The 18,652-nt window shown below is 36.6% G+C and overlaps 1 protein-coding gene across 3 annotated transcripts in view; it reads left to right on the forward strand.

Annotated features, from left to right (window-relative positions):
- The window catches only part of LOC107673416 (netrin receptor UNC5D-like), a 126,308-nt gene that overhangs the window by 82,585 nt on the left and 25,071 nt on the right, over window positions 1–18,652 (forward strand). For all 3 annotated transcript variants that reach the window (XM_016467000.1, XM_016467001.1, XM_016467002.1), the window contains exons 4-8: window positions 451–554; window positions 10,349–10,529; window positions 12,102–12,269; window positions 14,787–14,951; window positions 15,444–15,476. In XM_016467000.1, coding sequence (XP_016322486.1) covers window positions 451–554; window positions 10,349–10,529; window positions 12,102–12,269; window positions 14,787–14,951; window positions 15,444–15,476 — 651 coding nt within the window. The remainder of the gene's footprint in view (window positions 1–450; window positions 555–10,348; window positions 10,530–12,101; window positions 12,270–14,786; window positions 14,952–15,443; window positions 15,477–18,652) is intronic.

The following is an 18,652-nucleotide window of genomic DNA, read 5'->3' on the forward strand; positions in this document are numbered from 1 at the left end:
AAACAAGAATACGTGTATTTATGCACACATTTATTTATTTATTTGTGCATTTATTTATTTATTGTTTTTGCAGGTTTCGTCCTCCATAACCTGAAGCTGGAAGATTTTTGGACATTTTGTATTTCTTTCTTTCTTTAAATTGAAAAAAATTTCAGTGCGCAGAAGAAGAAAAAAAAAATCAATTTCTGTACAAGCACAGTGGGGATGAGGCAGAACTGTCCAAATGAACTGAAACCATGACACCTGCAACTCTAGCAGATGGCTGGAGCACCGTTGAGAATGCCTGCACTCTCCTGCTCTCTTGCCCTGCCTTTCCAAGGTTGCCAAAACGAAGGGCAGGGGGCATGGAGAGAGCAGGATATGGAGTGATGAAAGCGATTGGCATAGATAGGCCAAATATCGGCTCGGACTCTGCCCGCTGTGACAGCTGCCTCTTATCTTTTCAAACAGACCTCCGCAAGAACTTCGAGCAGGATCCTCAAGGGAACGAAGTGCCAATTAAGGGCATGATTGTGCTGCATTGCCGTCCCCCGGAGGGAGTGCCCATGGCAGAGGTAAGACCCGTCCTCTCAGCCTCTGACATCATTGCCACAGGGAGGATATCTGGGAAGGGCAGTGCATGCACACTGCTGAGAGGAAAAGAACATCAGTGCTGTGTATAACATCTATACTAATTCTGTGCTTAAAGGGATATTTCAACCTCAGTTTCATGTTGTTATAAACCTCTTTCTTTCTTCTATCTATATTATAAGGAGGCTTTTTTGGTCCATATAATGAAATTTAGTAGGGTCCAAAACAACATGGGAACATTTTGACTATACTGTATGAACAAAAAAACACAACTGAGATATTTTTCAAAGTATCTTCTTATGTGTTCCACACACAAATGAAAATCATACAGATATTTAAAAAAAATCATTTTGATCCATGTAATGAAGGTCAGAACATGGAACCATTTTGGCTTCCAGTGTATGGACATTTTTCAAAATATGTCTTTCTTATGTAGAACACAATGGAACATAAGAAGGAAAGTCATGGAAAGTCATACTGGTTTGGAATGACATGAGGGTGAGTGAATGATGGCCGGATTTCATTTTTGAGTGAACTGTCCCTTTAAACAGAACTGCAACTGACTGAGCACTGACTGCTGTCATCAAATTTGATAGACTGATTTCAGTTTAATACGCATTCGCGTGCAGTCAAGGGTCAAGTAAGGGACAAAAACGACAGGTCCATATAATGGAACCATTTTGGCTTCCAGTGTATGGATATTTTTCAAAATATGTCTTTCTTATGTAGAACACAATGGAAGATAAGAAGGAAAGTCATACTGGTTTGGAATGACATGAGGGTGCGTGAATGATGTCCGGATTTCATTTTTGAGTGAACTGTCCCTTTAAACAGAACTGCAACTGACTGAGCACTGACTGCTGTCATCAAATTTGATAGACTGATTTCAGTTTAATACGCATTCGCGTGCAGTCAAGGGTCAAGTAAGGGACAAAAACGACAGGTCCATATATCATAGATTATGAGCAGGCAATATATCCTTGTACTTGTGTTTGTGATTATAGTAGGGTTTGGTTCTTGGCCGCCACCAATGCTTTATGAATGATTTAGTGATGAAATGGAAGGGCTCTGTCAGCGTCTGTCTCTTGGAGAGTGCGGTGGACAGAAACACAGGAAATCTGGGAAGTACTGGAAGACAAGAATCTCCCTTCAAGTACTTTGTCAACATAAATGAAGTCAGCTATAAGAGGGGCTAGTGAATAATGTAGAGTGCATACCAGCAATTGGCGATCAGGTCCATTCTAGCACACCTCTGCCATAAAAAATTTAAATCCAAGCTGTGAGAAGGAGAGTGCAAAGATTTATAAGGCATCATTTTACCAGCATGCTGGATGCTGACTCTCTCTCTTGCTCTGTCTGTCCTATTAGAATGTGTTTGTGGTAGGGATGCACTGATACCGATACTGGTATCGGTATCGGGCCCAATACTGAGCTCCTGTACTCGTTAAAATGCCCACGATGCCAAACGCCGATACCACACAGCATGTGATAAGAGCAATATTCAGACAAAGAAATACCGACAACAGAACAGACAGCAGAATGGAGTTACTAGAGATTAAGGATGTCTACGGAGTATATGCAATGAATATAATGTTAAACATTCAGTATTAACGCCTGTATAGCTGATGTGACCGAGTTGATAAGCAAAGCATGCTGAGTGGATTGAGCGCGCGGCGGCGCAGATGCGCGAGCTTGTCGAGTGAATGTATCTTTCTCACAGACATCACTGGAAAGTTTGTAGTTCAGTCGGATATGTCAAAAACAAGTAAGTAAAACGATGCACAAGTTACTTAACGGTAAAGAGAGCGAGAGAGAGAGAGAGAGAGAGAGAGAGAGCGCACTTCTGTTGTGTGATCTTTGATGTTCACTCATTTAGCACACGCATCATTTGGATTAAAACGAAATCATAAAAATAAGACCATTTATAGGGGCATTCACTATAAACATCATTTATTTTAAACTTTAGGCATACACGACTTTCTGGCAAAAGTGAATCTAGCGGCCTGTGTGAAATGCGCTAGGCTGTGCTACTTGTCCCTCTCATTCTGCACCAGTACAAATACGTGCACGCGTTGCGCGTGTTTTGCTGGCTTGAGTGTTTCTGCATTATATGAGTGGCTTTGGAATATAAATCGCAGTCTGCAATGGAGCAGCTCTAATGCTATTAAATTAAAGATGATGATGAACAGTGAAAGTAACAAAAACTTGTAAAATACATTTTAATGGTCAAACCAAAAATTATTCAGAGACCATAATTTTTGTATATTTTTTACTAATGGGTGCAGGACACTATAGTTCATTTATGTAGGTGAGGATAGCAAAATAAAGTAAACTGTTACAAATTATACCCAAAAATTCTTCATACAGTGGACTACCAGTAAAATTGATACAAATTTGGGACCAAAAATTATTCAGACCGAGTCTGGGAAAAAAAATTGAAGTTCAGGTTTGTGTGAACCTGGATGACAGCATGCCCAGGAGACTACAGGCTGTCATTAAGGCTAAGGGTTGGCCGGCTAAGTATTGATAGTTGTGTAAATACTGTCATACTAACAGCTGTCTGAATAATTTTTGGTTGATTGTAATCCATTACATGCCTTTTTATCAAAGTTATCTAACATTATCAAGCTGAATTTGTTCTGACACAGTTTAACTCTGAGTTCTTGTCATATTTTATTACCATTTTCTAAACTATAGCGAATAAACTGTAATAATGTGAGAAATGTTGAAGGTGTCTGAATAAATTTAGGTTTGACTGTATCTATTTGATAAATGAAGTTAACCAATTAACATTATACATACTCTTTTGGTTTCTGTACCCAATATTTTAAAAATGTACAGATGCAATAAAAATATCGGCAAGTAATAAAAATAAAAGTATCGGTATCGGGGGAGTACTGGAAAAAGTGGTATCGGTGCATCCCTAGTTTGTGGTTTTTAACGGTCATAAACACCCCCTCTGAGAAATGCTCTGTAAGATTTCTGTGGTCACAGAGCTAATGAGACTCGCTTCTTTCTAAATACAGTCAGTTTTTCATCACTGTTGGATAATTAACAAGCCTGACCTCTGTTTTAATGAGTAAGCATATACCATCATGTTTTGGAATAAATGCTAATTTATAATTAATTTACATGCATTCTTATTGAGCTGCTCTCTTATACAACAAAAGTATATGATGTTTTATACAGCCCTGCTCCAAAACAGACAAAAAACACTATAAAAGTGATCGACATGATGTGTGTAATATATTCTAAGTGTTTTGTACTATGTTCTGTTCATGTGATAGCTTAATGTATCTTAATTTTCTTCATACAAAGCTATTGTATGACTTAAAAAGACATATAGCAGTAGTAATATATAGAAGTAATAGAGCACACAAATCATGCGTCTCACTTTCATGTGTCATGGTTTTTTATCCAGCCTGATACATAAAATAATAGTATGAAAAATCATACTTGTTGGGAATTGAACAGTTGATCGAACCTTCAAACAAAATTATGCATCATGCTTTTATGACTTATATAGTATGTTATGTGGAGCTCATACTCTTGTAGTAAAAAAAAAAAAAAAAAAACCTCAGAGGCCCAAACTGAGCAAAAATCTGCAATTTGGTGCAGTTGCTAATATTATGTAAGAAAGAAAATATCATCGGGTAAGAATTACATGGAATTACATAAATGGTAATAACTTTAATTTAGGGGGAATCTATTCCCTTAAAAGTGTGTGTTGTTCTTTCGAATATTAGCAGTATTAATGTGTTGAATCTAAATGGTGAATTATACAGTGACATGATACTGTGTTTACGCAGGGGGGCTTCTCAGCACAACTCAAAAAAAAAAAACTTTTAGAAACTGACCTTTTAGAAAAAGAACAAGTTTCCTGTTTTAGAGCGAAAATGAAAATGTAAACGAGTTTCCCCAGAGAGCCTCTCAAGTCTCTGCATAGTTGGTCTAAACTGAGTTATCATAAAAATCTTTTTAATGAGATTATGCACTCTGATTTATGCTACTGAGGCATAGTCTTCATTTGGAGAGAGATTTTGCTCCCAAAACTTTCTGTGAAATATATTCACCTTCCCTTTTAATGAGTTTTCTTTTCTAGCTATTGACTTGGAAAGCTTTAAGAGGAAAGAAAGATAACAAATAAAATCTCTTCAGTATCTTATTTGTGTAAATGGAGATTTAAATCTCCTTCTTCACATGGATCTCTTCATCTAAAGGTTTATATGGACTCTAAAATATGGACTTTAAAATGTCTTAGGCTGTGCTTAGATTTGTCAAACACCAGCCTTTGCAGTCAAAAGCCAAATATTTCATCATGAGCTCAAATCAAATTCAGCCAAGGCCAAATGATCTGACCTGATACATTTTTATAGCTCTATGCCCTTACTGCATGACAATCATCGTCTACATTTTTGAATTTTAGTTGAAACTTGAATTAAATGGTTTCCTTAGCTTTCTTTTACTTTTTTTCTAATTACTTTTAATATGCATCAGGAGATTATCCATTCAAAAAGCAATAGCTCAGTGCTCACTTCATGTGTTCCTGCCTGTTTTCTGTCCCCCCCCCTCCTGTCCTGGCCCGTTGGAGCTGGGTGGTATCCTGCTTCTATGTGTTTAGCTGTGATAAGACTGATCTGGGAAGAATGGTAATGTGGTTGTGTATTCAGGAGAGGAGAGGATGAAAGAGACAACCCTGTGCTTTATGCATTTGTTTGCCTTTACTTCTGCTTGATTGACCAACACCATAATAGTCATAGACTTTTGGATTGCAACGTCATGGTTTTGACAGAAACATGGCTACACAGCGACGTACCCAATAATGCTATTGAGCTAGCCGGACGCTACACGCTCCGGGCAGATAGGACGGCAAATGACTCCGGCAAGACCAGAGGCGGAATAAAGTTGAATCTAATCTAATCTAATCTAAAGAAGTGTTTGCCTTTTTCCCTCTGTGTGTTTGCCAGGTATGGGGTTAATTCCTTGTGTGTGTGTGTGTGTGTTTGTTTTTTCTTTCTTTTTTATTTTAGGATTGTTATTTGAATTCATAGCATGTCAAGGGATATTAATGCTTTAGAATTGGGAATTAAATGGAATTTTAACTTTTGAAACTGAGTTGATGAGAATAAGAAAACAATGAGTCAGAATTAATTTGTGGATTTGTGGGGAGTAATACATGGCTTGGATTACAGGGATCACTTGACTTGCCCACTGATATTTCTTTTCATTACAAAAGGGTCAGTCTATACTGCATAATATTGCAGATGTAATTGCTGAGTGGCGAGTGTCACGCCCCCTGGACTCTTTTTGTTGTGTTTTCCCTCCCCAGGTGTGCTGTGTTCCCTTTAATTAGTCATTCCTTGCACCTGTGTTTTCCCAATCACCCAGTGTATGGCGGGACATAAGTGCCAAAATGAAGAGGGAAGGGATCCAGCCCCCGAATCAAGCTCAGAGCGCCCTCCAGTGCCCGCTCCTAGAAAGCACCCTCCAGTGGCCGCTCCTCTAAAATAGCTGTCCCACCGGCTCCGTTGGGCTCCTTCCTCCCGCCAGCTCCACCTTGGTCCTCAGTCGCTCCGGCTCCACCGTGTCCCCAGGTGTGCTGTGTTCCCTTTAATTAGTCATTCCTTGCACCTGTGTTTTCCCAATCACCCCGTGTTTAAAAGCCCCAGTCCTTTCAGTTAGTGTTTGTCGGTCCCCAAACGTCATTCCTTGTGTTCCAGTGTCTCCTACGTTCCCCGTGTGATCATTAAAGACTGTGAATTGAAGTTATCTCCGTGGTTACTCGCTCCTTGCCTCCCGAGAAGTGTGACAGTGAGACACACATATTTATGTTGCATATTTTCCTCAGATATCTAGTTCATAGATGGTATTGTTTATGATATGTTGATAGATGTATTGTTAATGTATATTGATTTTGGAGTAATATATTGGCATGTGAAAGGCCAACCATTTTAAACTTTTGAATTTTGAAATGTGTAGATATAGTACAACTAAAAATAAAATCAGCCATATTTTCAGTGTTCATTTATTATAGAAATACTGGAATTTCATTTATTAATCACACTCTTTAAAAAAAAAAGTTGTCCTGCATGATGTAAAGCTAATCTATGCTATTGATTTTTTTTATGTTGGCAATGGGAATTGCAAAATCTGTTAATCATATTGCTCAAACCATAGTTTACACCATATTAATGTCAAGACAAGAGTAAAATAATGTATAATTGGTAGTGTCAAGACGCTGCAAAGAAATTGTGTATGTACCAATATGTAAGTCCCAAATACAAATATAATTTAAATAGTTTGAACTGCTTGCACTAAGTAGAGCTTGATATCCAAAATGTAATAAAACAGTTTAAGTAAAAGAGAAACTGACCACTTACAGGGATGATGTTAAAGGTATAGTTCACCCAAAAATGAAAATTCTGTCATTAATTACTCACCCTCGTGTCATTCCAAACCTGTAAAACCACACGCATGCATCATGGTGCTCTCGTAAACGCGTGTCGAAGACTGACACAGAAGAGAAGAAATTGTTGAATAAAGTAGTATTTTTTTTGTTTTCTTTGTGCACAAAAATTATTCTTGTAGCTTCATAAAATTTAGGTTGAAACACTGATGTCACATGGACAATTTTAACAATGTCCTTACTACCTTTCTGGGCCTTGAATTTGGTAGCTGCATTGCTGTCTGTGGAGAGTCAGAAAGCTCTCGGATTTCATCAAAAATACTTAATTTGTGTTCTGAAGATGAACAAAGGTCTTACAAGTTTGTAATGACATGAGGGTGAGTAATTAATGACAGAATTTTCATTTTTGGGTGAACTAATCCTGTAAGTTAATAGTGACTTCTCTTGCATATGTTGAGGCATAGAAAAGGGTTAGGGGTCAGATAAATAATTCCACAGCCGTGGGATTTCTGCAGTTGAGTACTTGAGCTTAATGGCATTAGAATCACAACTCACTGTAGCGTTACAGCAGTTTACTCACCCTGAGAACTTGGCAGCCCTTGAATTACTTGAAAAATTTGACCATTTTCCACAAAAGCAGACACTTTGTGTTGCCCACACTCTCCAGCTCATTGTCTGTTATTCTCAAGACTGGAGTAAGCCCTTTCTGCCAAGCTCTTGCAAGGGTCCCCAAGCAAGATTCTGTTGCCATAAATAAACCACAGTATGTCGGTTGATTTTCATCTAATAAAGATCTCATTTCACATGTGAAGAGATTAACTTTTAGATAATCAAGAGATAAAACCTTGTTATTAGTATGCTTGTAGTATATATGGGCAGCTATCAAGAACCATCAAGAATATGCATTAATTTTAATTATGTGAAGTATTTTACACAAACATATTCTAGAGATGAAACTGCAGTGTTTTGTTTAAACTGAGTATCATTTGAAAGTTGTTTGAGTTTTATGCTCATTATTTAGCAAAGATGAAAACTAAAGTAGTTGCATAAAATTTGATTTACCTGTCTGTGCTATTGAAGGTTGGTGTTGAAAGCAATTTCAAAGCAATTGTAGATGTGTCTGCTGGTGTCGGTCTTGTCGTTGTGTTGTGCGCGTGTGGGTTTGATTGAATTCACAGTCAGTGAGGTGGCGTTATATTTCTGCTCCCTGAGGGCCGTCTATCAGAGCTGTTTAATCTTAGTAATTACCCTGCTGAAATATGAAGCAGTTTCAACAGCCTCTTCTCCACCATACACACACTTCACAGGTAAAAAGCTCCTCTAACACCACCTGCAAAACTGATCCAAACATTTTCTGATACCTTGTTTTACTGAGTTCAAAAGTGTACTGTTTTTAAGCGGCTCTGACATCCTGTCCCCACAGCCAAATAGCCCCTGTGTTTGCGATAACAGCGTGGTCTTCACTTCGACTGATCTCTTCCTGTCAGAAGGACCTTAATCAGGCAGGATGGAGGCACTAATGAAATCATGGGATCCTCTTGAGACTGTGCAACCTCCTCTGTCAGCCCTGCCACCGTTAGCCACACTGTAATTGAAACAAATGTGCCAATTAGGCCATTCATTTCTCACATTGTCTGCCACACATTTACCCAGCTAATTTGTATTTGTTCCATACCTTTCCTCCTCTCACTCCCTCTCTTCTTCTATCCTGTTTTCCCCCTTTCTCTCTTTCTCCCTCTCCTCTTCATGTCTGTGCTCTACACCTTTTCAAAGGCTGAGAATTTGTGCTCAAGAATGCAGAGCATGGCAAATGTCTCAACAGAGAGGTCTGCTTTCACTGTGTGCTAATTGCCTATTTCAACTCCCAAGTTTCCCTGAAAACTTGAGTAAATATATTAGAGGAGAAGTGTGCTCTTCACTTCCATGCACAAGTAGTATTATTCTCTGCTGAAAAAGCAGCTTAAACCGCTTGATTTGTTGGTCTTAGCTGGGTTAAACTGGTTGGCCAGCAGTCTTCACAGTCTGACTAACTGTAAAGCGCCCCAAATCCCTGTTAAACCAGCAAAATATACCAGGCTAATAAGGCTGTCCAAGTTGGGAGACCAGCTAAGATTTTTTTTGAATACAGTGTTTGAAAAAACAAATCTGTGAAATTTGCGGCAGAAAAAAGGCAGCTGTTGTTGCCAAAACTTGGCCGAAAAATACTGTAGCAACATTTTTAGGTTTTACAGATTAAACATTTACAGTAAAAAACAAACAAACATATATTTCACTGAGATGATAATATATCAAATTACTAATATAATTTTTTTCCCTTTATAATATGTTGATAAATGCATGAGAAGCAAAGGTGGTAATGAAAAAGTCAAATTGTAAATTTTTCACAAGCTGAGATAAATACTAAAATATAGAAGGTGTATGTTGTCATAGACACATAATGCAATAATCATTAATTTAACAAAATAAGATAAACATAAAACCCTAATGTACAAATCTGATTAAACATACACACACACACACACACACAGAGAGAGAGCGAGAGAGAGAAAGGAAACCATTTCTGTGAAAAAAAACATCAAATGTGAATGTTTTTCACTGTAAATCACAAGATGGCTTTGTTCTTTTTCACTTCCAAACATATATACATTTAACAGTATTTTACTGAAAAATTACACAAATTGTCCCATTAGATCTATTACATTTTTTCAGCATGTAAAGTAAGGGAAACTAAAAAAGTAAGGGAATTAGAAAAGTAAGGGAAATAAAATTTTAATCATTTTTTACAGTTTACCATTTGACTTTAGACTTCACCAACTGTATTTTTACAGCTTTATAGTGCAGCATCGCAAACTTAATCATTCTAATTATGCATCTGGGTTAGTCATATGGCTCACAAAATAATTAAAGCATGTTATGAGCTATGAACATGAGGGCTAATGTGATTCTGAGAAATAATCTGTGAACAGAGCAAAGTGCTGTGATGAAAGTAGAGGAAGAGAGGGCGAAGAGGGCATCACTGCAGCTACTGCTCAGCATAAATGTGACTGTAATTTTATATTTTAGTAACCATGTTCTGTTGAAAGCAATAACCAAATCAGATGGATTTAAGATGGAAATTTACCCAAAAAAGCCCTTGTGTTCCTTCCAAGGTTATGAAGTAATGAATTACAAACAGACCAAAAAATAAACAAGTGTTTTCATTGTTGTGTGGGATAGGAACTGTTTCTTCTTTGAATAAGCACAGTGTGTAGTGCAGTGTCAAAGATGAATGGCCACTGTGCTTTCAATTACAGTTTATACTGCTGAGTGTAGAAACTGATATCTCTTTTGCTATTTACAGCATTGGTTAATAAATGCTTCTCTTTTTGTCAGGTGGAGTGGTTGAAAAATGAAGAATTGGTTAGCTCCCTTGAAGACGATAACATTGACACTCGTGCTGACCACAATCTGATCATCAGTGAAGCCAGACTCTCTGACTCCGGCAACTACACCTGCCTCGCCAGTAACGTAGTCGCAAAAAGACGCAGTGCTACAGCTACTGTAGTTGTGTTTGGTAAGATAACACTGATATGCTTCATTGACTTGTTGTGGTGTCTCCTCATCTTTGCTAAAAATACTACTAAAAGGCTCTCTGCTTGTGAAGTCATTAATTATCACATTTTACCTGTTAACTCATTAGGTTATATACCTCTTTATGATCATTTTCACTTTTGGGTGAACTATTATTTACTTACTCTCATGACTTTAACGTAATTTTGTTTTTGTCAATAAAATTATCACAATACAATACAAGTCATTGGGGTTCAGTTGTTTTTTATGGATCCCATCAACTTTGATTGTATGGACAAAAACAGTTGAAACATTGTTTCAGAAAAAAACTAGACATTTAAAGATGCAAGCTAAAACATTTTCACCTAAAGAAGCTTTAGCTTACTTTAAGAGGATTGCTGAGATTCATATATACCACAAAATGATTCAAACTAGTGAAAAACACTAATAGCGATACCCCGTTCTGAAAGTGCTGATAGGAGAATCAGATGATTCACCTGGTCGAAGCCAGCAAAAAATATGGATGGACAATCTTGAGAGAGTTCTCACCAGTGAAGCAGCTTTAGGGAAATGTCCACTCTTGAAGCCCAGTATCCATTAGGATGTTCTGTGAAAGGAACACAGAAAGATGATTGAAGTTAGATCTTTCAAGAGTTTAGTATAGGAAAGGACGCAGTGAGACAGATATGTAATTATCTACTACTCCAGTGTTGGTTTTTGAGGTAGACAGTCAGTGAGGACAAGGTTGGAAACATCAGTCTGAAAGTAGGAAGGATGTAGTCTTTGCAGCAGGTCCTATTTTCTTTTATCTTTAATAGTTTTGTTATGGTTTTTGAGCATGAGTGTGTGCCACTCAAACGGTCCTTGTTGGTATTTGACTAGCTTGTACGAAAGTGGCAGATAATTTTTTTTGCCAGAGTGCAGTGGAAATTGATTAGAATGAAAGACTTTTGACATCAACAAAAAGTAGATAAGCCTGTTTATTTTGATTTTACAACTATGCATGATTAAACAACTGATCAAAAGTTCAAATTTTAAAAATGTTTTTGAAATGTCTCTTTGAAAAATCTTACACACCCTAAATTGTTTAATGGTACTGTATGCTAAAAATTCAACTTTGCCATCACAGGAATAAATTAGAAAACAATTATTTTAAATTGCAATAATATTTTACAAATTATTGTATTTTGTTGTATTGTATTCACCGTATCAATACAGCTTTGGTGAGCATAAGACATTTCTTTAAAAAAAACACCTTAATGATTTCAAACTTTTGAACGGTAGTGTTTATGGGGACCCTTGCATTTAGCGTTCTATTTTCCCCTGCTACATTACATTATTGCAACAAATTTGTTATAACATTGGTGTTAAAATATTGATAGTATTACGGGTTTTACAGATAAGACATACCAAAGCTAGACTACAAAAAGTCAAACCACAGATGTAAGAGAAGATTTTCCTCTAGCCTGTTAGTCATCCTGACCTCTGAGTGTTTTTTTCTGGCAGGGTGAGGGAAAGGTTGTCTCTCAAGTTCAGTTGTTGTCTTATTCAGCGGAAGATCTCTTTGTCTCTGCAGTGAATGGTGGATGGTCTCTGTGGACAGAGTGGTCTCCTTGCAGCGTGAACTGTGGGAGAGGAGTTCAGAAGCGATCTCGGACCTGCACTAACCCGGCTCCCCTGAACGGGGGAGCATTCTGTGAGGGCATGTCTGTGCAGAAGATCACCTGCAATGCACTTTGCCCAGGTCAGAGCCTCATCAACCGCAGCACACCCCTGAGGTGCAGCTTGTCCTCCTGCATCCAAACCCACCGTAGTTTTAGTGTCATTGTAGCACGTAACAGCCATGTTTTACATTCAGAACACATCAGACATCGTAGTGCATTTTCCATTCTGTAATAATTCAATGTAAGGGTATTATTATGGGTATTACTGAGGCTTTACTTCATTACATGTAAATGTAAATGTCTCTTATGAGAACGAAGAAATAATCTCTAGCTAGTATAATTTTATTAGAGGAGTTATTCATGTTGTACTTGGTTGTTTTCTTGTCTTCATGATATTTAAATCAATTTGCGAACCGGTCTTTTTGATCTGACCACGCATGATTACTGTTTGTTTGCATAATAAATTTTTATCTTTTCATTTTTTTAACAATTTGTCCACAATTAAGCTTCAAATGAGTGAAACGCATTTAATTGGCTTAATTCTTAATTAATCACACGTTGAGTTGATATATGGTATGTGATTACAATCAAGTAATTATTTGTAGAAATTAAATTAAATAGGAAAACATGTTCATAGTATTCTCAATTGGCTTTTAGGTTGTGGTGCAAAAAAATCATTCTTTTGATTAAAAATCCTGTCAGTTATTAGTAGAGAATGTATGAAATTTGTTGTCACTGTTATATAGGTCATTTATTTATCAAATGTTAATTAAATGAACCAATATACCATGTTGATTAATTGTTTATAATTAAATTATTAATTTCTAAAACCTCTTAAGCATCTGTCCAATTAGATTTAGAGTTAAATCTCACAGTATTTATTTTCTTCACATATTGTGGAAATGCATCTGTAGAAGCAGCAAAACAATATCAGCAACATAAGTGCATTTGCATATTCAGCTTGACAGTATTTGATGTTTCAAACTTTTTCAAGATTTTTTTAATGTTTTTAAAGCCTTTTGCACTCACAAATCCTTGATCACAAATACTGTAAAACAGTAACATTGTGAAATATTATTGCAATTTTAAATAAATGTTTTTTTTTTAATGTATTTTAAAATGTAATTTATTCCTTTGATGCCAAAGCTGAATTTTCAGCAGCCATTACACAGTGCCACATGATCATTCACAGCAGGTTCACACATACTCTGTTTGCAGTGCGTATGTAGTACATATTTTTTTCTGAATGCATGTTAATGGATTAGAACATTTACACTGCACAAGGTTGCGATCCGGCAGTGCTTTCCAAGAGTGGTGGGTCTGCAGCAGTGCAGCGATCGTTTCTGCACCAAGTGTATTTTTGCTGTGCTACACACGCTAAATTAAAGTGACAGTGCATTGTTCGTGGTACAAATTAAAATGTATTGACACGAAAATTTACTATTTACACAGTCAACACGTATGGCTTTTTGGCTAGGTTTAAATCGAGGAAAAGAGCACTTTTAGATAAACAAGGCAATAATAGATGACACTGGTGGAGGTAGAAAGCAAAGTTCTTTATGAACAGCAGGTTTGCTGGTTCTAAATGCAAAAGAAGAGGCAGGAGAGCTGACTGTTTCTGTCAGTGGTAAGTTTTAATTTGAAATGTTTGTGATAACGTAAGAAAAGTAGACTATAGGCTGTTTAAATGTTTTGCCACTTGTTGAGCAACATAATATATAAATCTAGAAGTAAAACGCATTGTATAATACGTAGCTTATATTTATTGCATTTAAACGTGAATACGTCTATGAATTATTGTATTACTGTACTGTGTAAAAAAAATCACAATGCTGAAAAAGCATTTTCAATAACAAGATTTGGATTTGAAATCAAAAGAATGGGTAAATGTTTTGCTTGTGGTAAACATCCACGGATCAGGAGTGGAATGAAAACGCGTCCTGTGTGAAAGCACAATGAGTCCGTGCTGCTTGTTCACCGCATACAAACCACACATGGACTGCATACACACTGCAAACAGAGTATATGTGAACCTGGCATCAGAAATTATTATAAAATGTTGCTTTGATGCTCAAGAAACATTTCTCATTTCTTATCATCACAGTTGAAAACTAAAATTTTTGTGGAAACCATGATTCATTTTTTTCCAGTTTTCTTTGAATATAAGGTTCAAAAGAACAGCATTTATTTTTAATAGAAACTTTTTGTAACATTGTATGTCACTTTTGATCAGTTTAGTGCGTCTTTGCTAAATAAATTTATTATTTCTTAAAAAAAAAAAAAGTACTGACCCCGAACGTTTGAACACAACAATAATTTAAACAACACTTTTTTTCTGGCTTAAAAATAAGATGTAGAACAGATTGAAATGGACCGAGCTATAGATAATATTGAGAATTTGATCAATTGGCTCAAAATATGCATGCATATGTAATGCATGCAACCCCGCCAGTGTGGTCAAGAGTTGGTCCATTACAACACTTTTAATTAAGTTTATGAAGTCTCTAGGAATCTCGTAAGTTAATTGCTGAGTGCAGTTAATGCACAGAGCAGCTGTTCACCTTCCTTAAACGGCAACCCCGTTGTGCACTCTGCAGTGGATGGAGTCTGGGAGGAGTGGAGCGAGTGGACGATGTGTAGCGCGCAGTGTGAGAGGCAGCGATGGAGGGAGTGCAACGCGCCACCGCCCCGTCACAGAGGCAAGATGTGTGAGGGAGAAGGTCAAAGCACGGAGAACTGCACGGGAGGACTGTGCACGCAAAGTGAGTATGTGCAAATGCCATGAAACATTATAAACACGGTCATTTCATCGATGACAAGAGCATTGTCGTCATCACATGTTGGTCATGCACACTTGGTGCTTGACACAAAGCTCAAGTGCGTGAATTGCATGTTTTGGGAAATGCTATAATTGTCTGCTAAAAGTGGATGAAAGTGACGGCATCATGCCCCGTGTCCCTCTCAATATCTCCCTCGTAGCTGTTATGATGAGAACCCTCTCTGATTTCTCCTCCTTAATGAAGGATGGAAACATCCTGCAGCCTAAGTGATCCAAAACCATCTGCCAGTAGCTTCCCATGGCAACAATGCCGAGCAACAGTATCCACAGCTAATGTTGGCATAGCCTGCAGTTGGACATCTACCCGTGATGTGAATCAGAGAGCAGATTTGTAATAAGTATTACAGGGATGGACTAATTCTCTCTCCCTTTCTTTTTTTTCTCTCTCTCTTGTTCTGTTTCTTTTTCCCTGCAGATGGGAAGCTGATGCATGATGTTAAGCCTCAGAGTGAGTTCCTCCTCCATGTGAATTCATAATTGCCGTACAGATGAGGGAATAAAACAACAAAATAAGCTGTTGCTACTGTTGAGTGAACTTCTGTTATTTTGAGTTATTTTATCTTAAATATCCTATTTGTGAGAATTTGTGTGATAGCTATTTTTTTTTCTTCCTCCTTGATTAAAGGTGCAATAGGTGATTGTCTTCAGAAACATTTTTTGTTATGCTGGTTGAAAGTCTCTTCACATCCCGATAGCAATCATTAAGTTAAGTTGTCTAAATGTATTTGTCTGTATTTATATATTCTGTGGAAGGCGTATGATCAAGAAATGTTTGTCCAATCAAAACGCTCGGTCCGAGCGTTTTAATTGGCTTTCCTACCTGCCTGTCAACATATGTATTAGCATACCTCTGCGCACCCGGTTCGCGCAGACAGGATATGTCATCAGCGTGTTCACGCACGCTGTGCAGACAGAGCTAGAATGGCAGACAAACATCAACAACCCGATCTTCCTTCCTGGTATTGTAGTACTTTTAAAGTTTCTCACCGGTGAATGACACATGATGTAGCCCAGCGGTTAATCCAGTCCTTGCGCCAGCTCGTTAGAAGTGAGCTACGTGCATGAACTGTGTTCCGATCCATATGATCCCTACACAGTGTTCATTGCTCCCTACTCCCTGAGCAGGGGAAATCCGCTGAAGTTTACTTGACTTCGGAACATGGGCTGGAATTGGGAACCGCTGATGTAGCCTAATGTAGTAATGTTGTCTCTGGTATTCTGGTCTGTGAGTGTAAATGCGTTCAGGGGGCGTGGCTTTGGACGGCGATTGCAGGGAGGGTGGGACGTTCGCTTTCAGTGCTATCAGGCTAAAGTTAGCATTTTCCAAGATCTCCTACTGCACCTTTAAGATGAGCTCAATCCCCTCATATGTCTTCACTTTACACTTGGTTACCTGTATCATTATACTGACAGCAGGTGTCATTTTCAACAAAGTGGAAAAAAGATTAATTAGCAAGTATCCAATCTGTCTCTCAATTTGAATTTTAGTATGGAAATTGCAAGCCAACTGAAGCATCCACAGCAAGTAAACTTTACTATGAAAAAATAGTTCTTGGAAAATATGAAATCAAATAATACATTTATAATATAAACTTAAAGTATAAAAACATAAAATAATTAGAGAAAAAGAATAAGAAAAAAATATTTTACCAAATTTTCTCTGCCAGTGGAACAAAATATTTTTTTTAAACAAAATATTTTCTCTAAAACAAGTCTTATTGCCTTGTGGCCATTTTTTCTTCTAAACTAAGTTTATCAGAAAAGACAAAGATGCTGATTAAGAATTTGATGATTCTCAGTATAGTCCTAAATATTCTGCTGGTGTCCTTATCAAGATTTTCTGCGTATCCATTTCAGAGAATTTCAAAGTGCTAGTCAATGTATTGTGTCCTTTTTAGATTATAGAGAGTGAGTGATTGGATGTGGCATTTGAACATGTGCTATATTTAGGGGAAGCAACGAGGTGTAATCATTGAATATTAACTCACCTCGTCAAGCATATTATGTCTTAATTTCTCCCCATGTATTATTTTAACCATATTGAGGCACTTTGCAAAACATGATTTTAAATATGTATTAGTACCAGGTGCTTCTGCATTGTTACAGTGATGTGACTCTGAGACTCCTCCGTGTGCATTGATGTGTGAGCTGGGTTATAATGCTTCTAATTTAATCTATTAAATCTGTTCCATGATGGACATGCAATTAATTCACCTTTACCCTTGGACAAAAACATGTTTCCAGCTTGCAGCATGTAATCCTGTTCAACTTTCTGTAGTGCGTCAGGATATTTGAAATGCAGTGCTATAGTTTTATAAGCATATTCTTCCTCTCACGGCATGATTAATGTCCTCTGTGTCCTTTGTGATCTGGCGAGTTCTGTCTGCCCAACCCTCCTGCTGCAGAGGTCACTTGGGCCAGTGCTGTAGATGCCAGCTAAACAGATGTATCATTGCGTGGGGTGTTGGCACACCACCCTGCCAGTTATTAAAGTAGTAAGAGCCCTGGAATTCACACCTCCCAAACTGCCCTCACGTGCCAAGCATATCTTTATACACTGCTAAACATGTGCATATTGCACCTGTTCCATTTACACAGGTGTCTAAAAGATTTGCAAGTCTAACCGCAATGACCAGGCATGCAAGCATGATGGCTTTAAATGTTTCCCTGTCACCAAAATGTTTTTTTTTTTTCTGGCACTGTGAAAACATTTAACTCGCATGCAGCTACAAAACTGTTAGAAGAACTATATCTTATTTATCTTATCTTGATTATCTTATTTTACTATATTTTTTGTGTATTTCTTAACACAGTGTAATAGCAAAAATAATAATGGTTATAATACTAATAACAGTAGTGATGATGATGATGTTGATATTATTATCATTAATAATAATAATAATAATAAAATATTATTAAAAAGTACTTATTAAATTAAATATTTTATAGTATTTCATAAAATAATAATAGTAATAATAATGACAGTAATAATATTAGTATTTTAATTATTAGTGTTATTAGTAATAATTAGTGTTTTAAATTATTTCTTAATACTACTATTTCATAACAAGATTATTATATTATATTTTATTATAGTATATTATATTATATTAAATATATTTGATTTACAACTATACAATTCTTATTTCTTTTATTTTCTGGCATTGTGAAAACATTAAACTTGCAGAAATCTACAAAACTATTACATGAACCATATCTTGTTTTACTATTTCATAGCACAACAACAACAACAACAACAACAACAACAACAGCAATAATAATAATAATAAATAATAATAATATAAAACTGTTTTCATTATACTACTGAGTAATTATTTATATTATTGCACCACACCTTCTTATAATAATAATAATAATAATAATAATAATAAATGCATACACAATATAATAGTAGTAATAATATTAGTGTTATGACAGTATAAAATATTAGTTATCTTTAAAGTTATATTTTATATTTTATAATACTAATACTACTACTAATTATTATTATTACAATAGTATTTTATCCAAGATAAATAGCAGAGGTATATACTGTACATGTATGTGCTATTTGGCATATTGTTCTCAATTTTTTCCACAATAAATGATGAAGCCTAAGTGTGT

The sequence above is a fragment of the Sinocyclocheilus anshuiensis genome, unplaced genomic scaffold (genome assembly GCF_001515605.1).
Source record: "Sinocyclocheilus anshuiensis isolate Anshui unplaced genomic scaffold, SAMN03320099.WGS_v1.1 scaffold508, whole genome shotgun sequence".
Lineage (NCBI taxonomy): Eukaryota > Metazoa > Chordata > Actinopteri > Cypriniformes > Cyprinidae > Sinocyclocheilus > Sinocyclocheilus anshuiensis.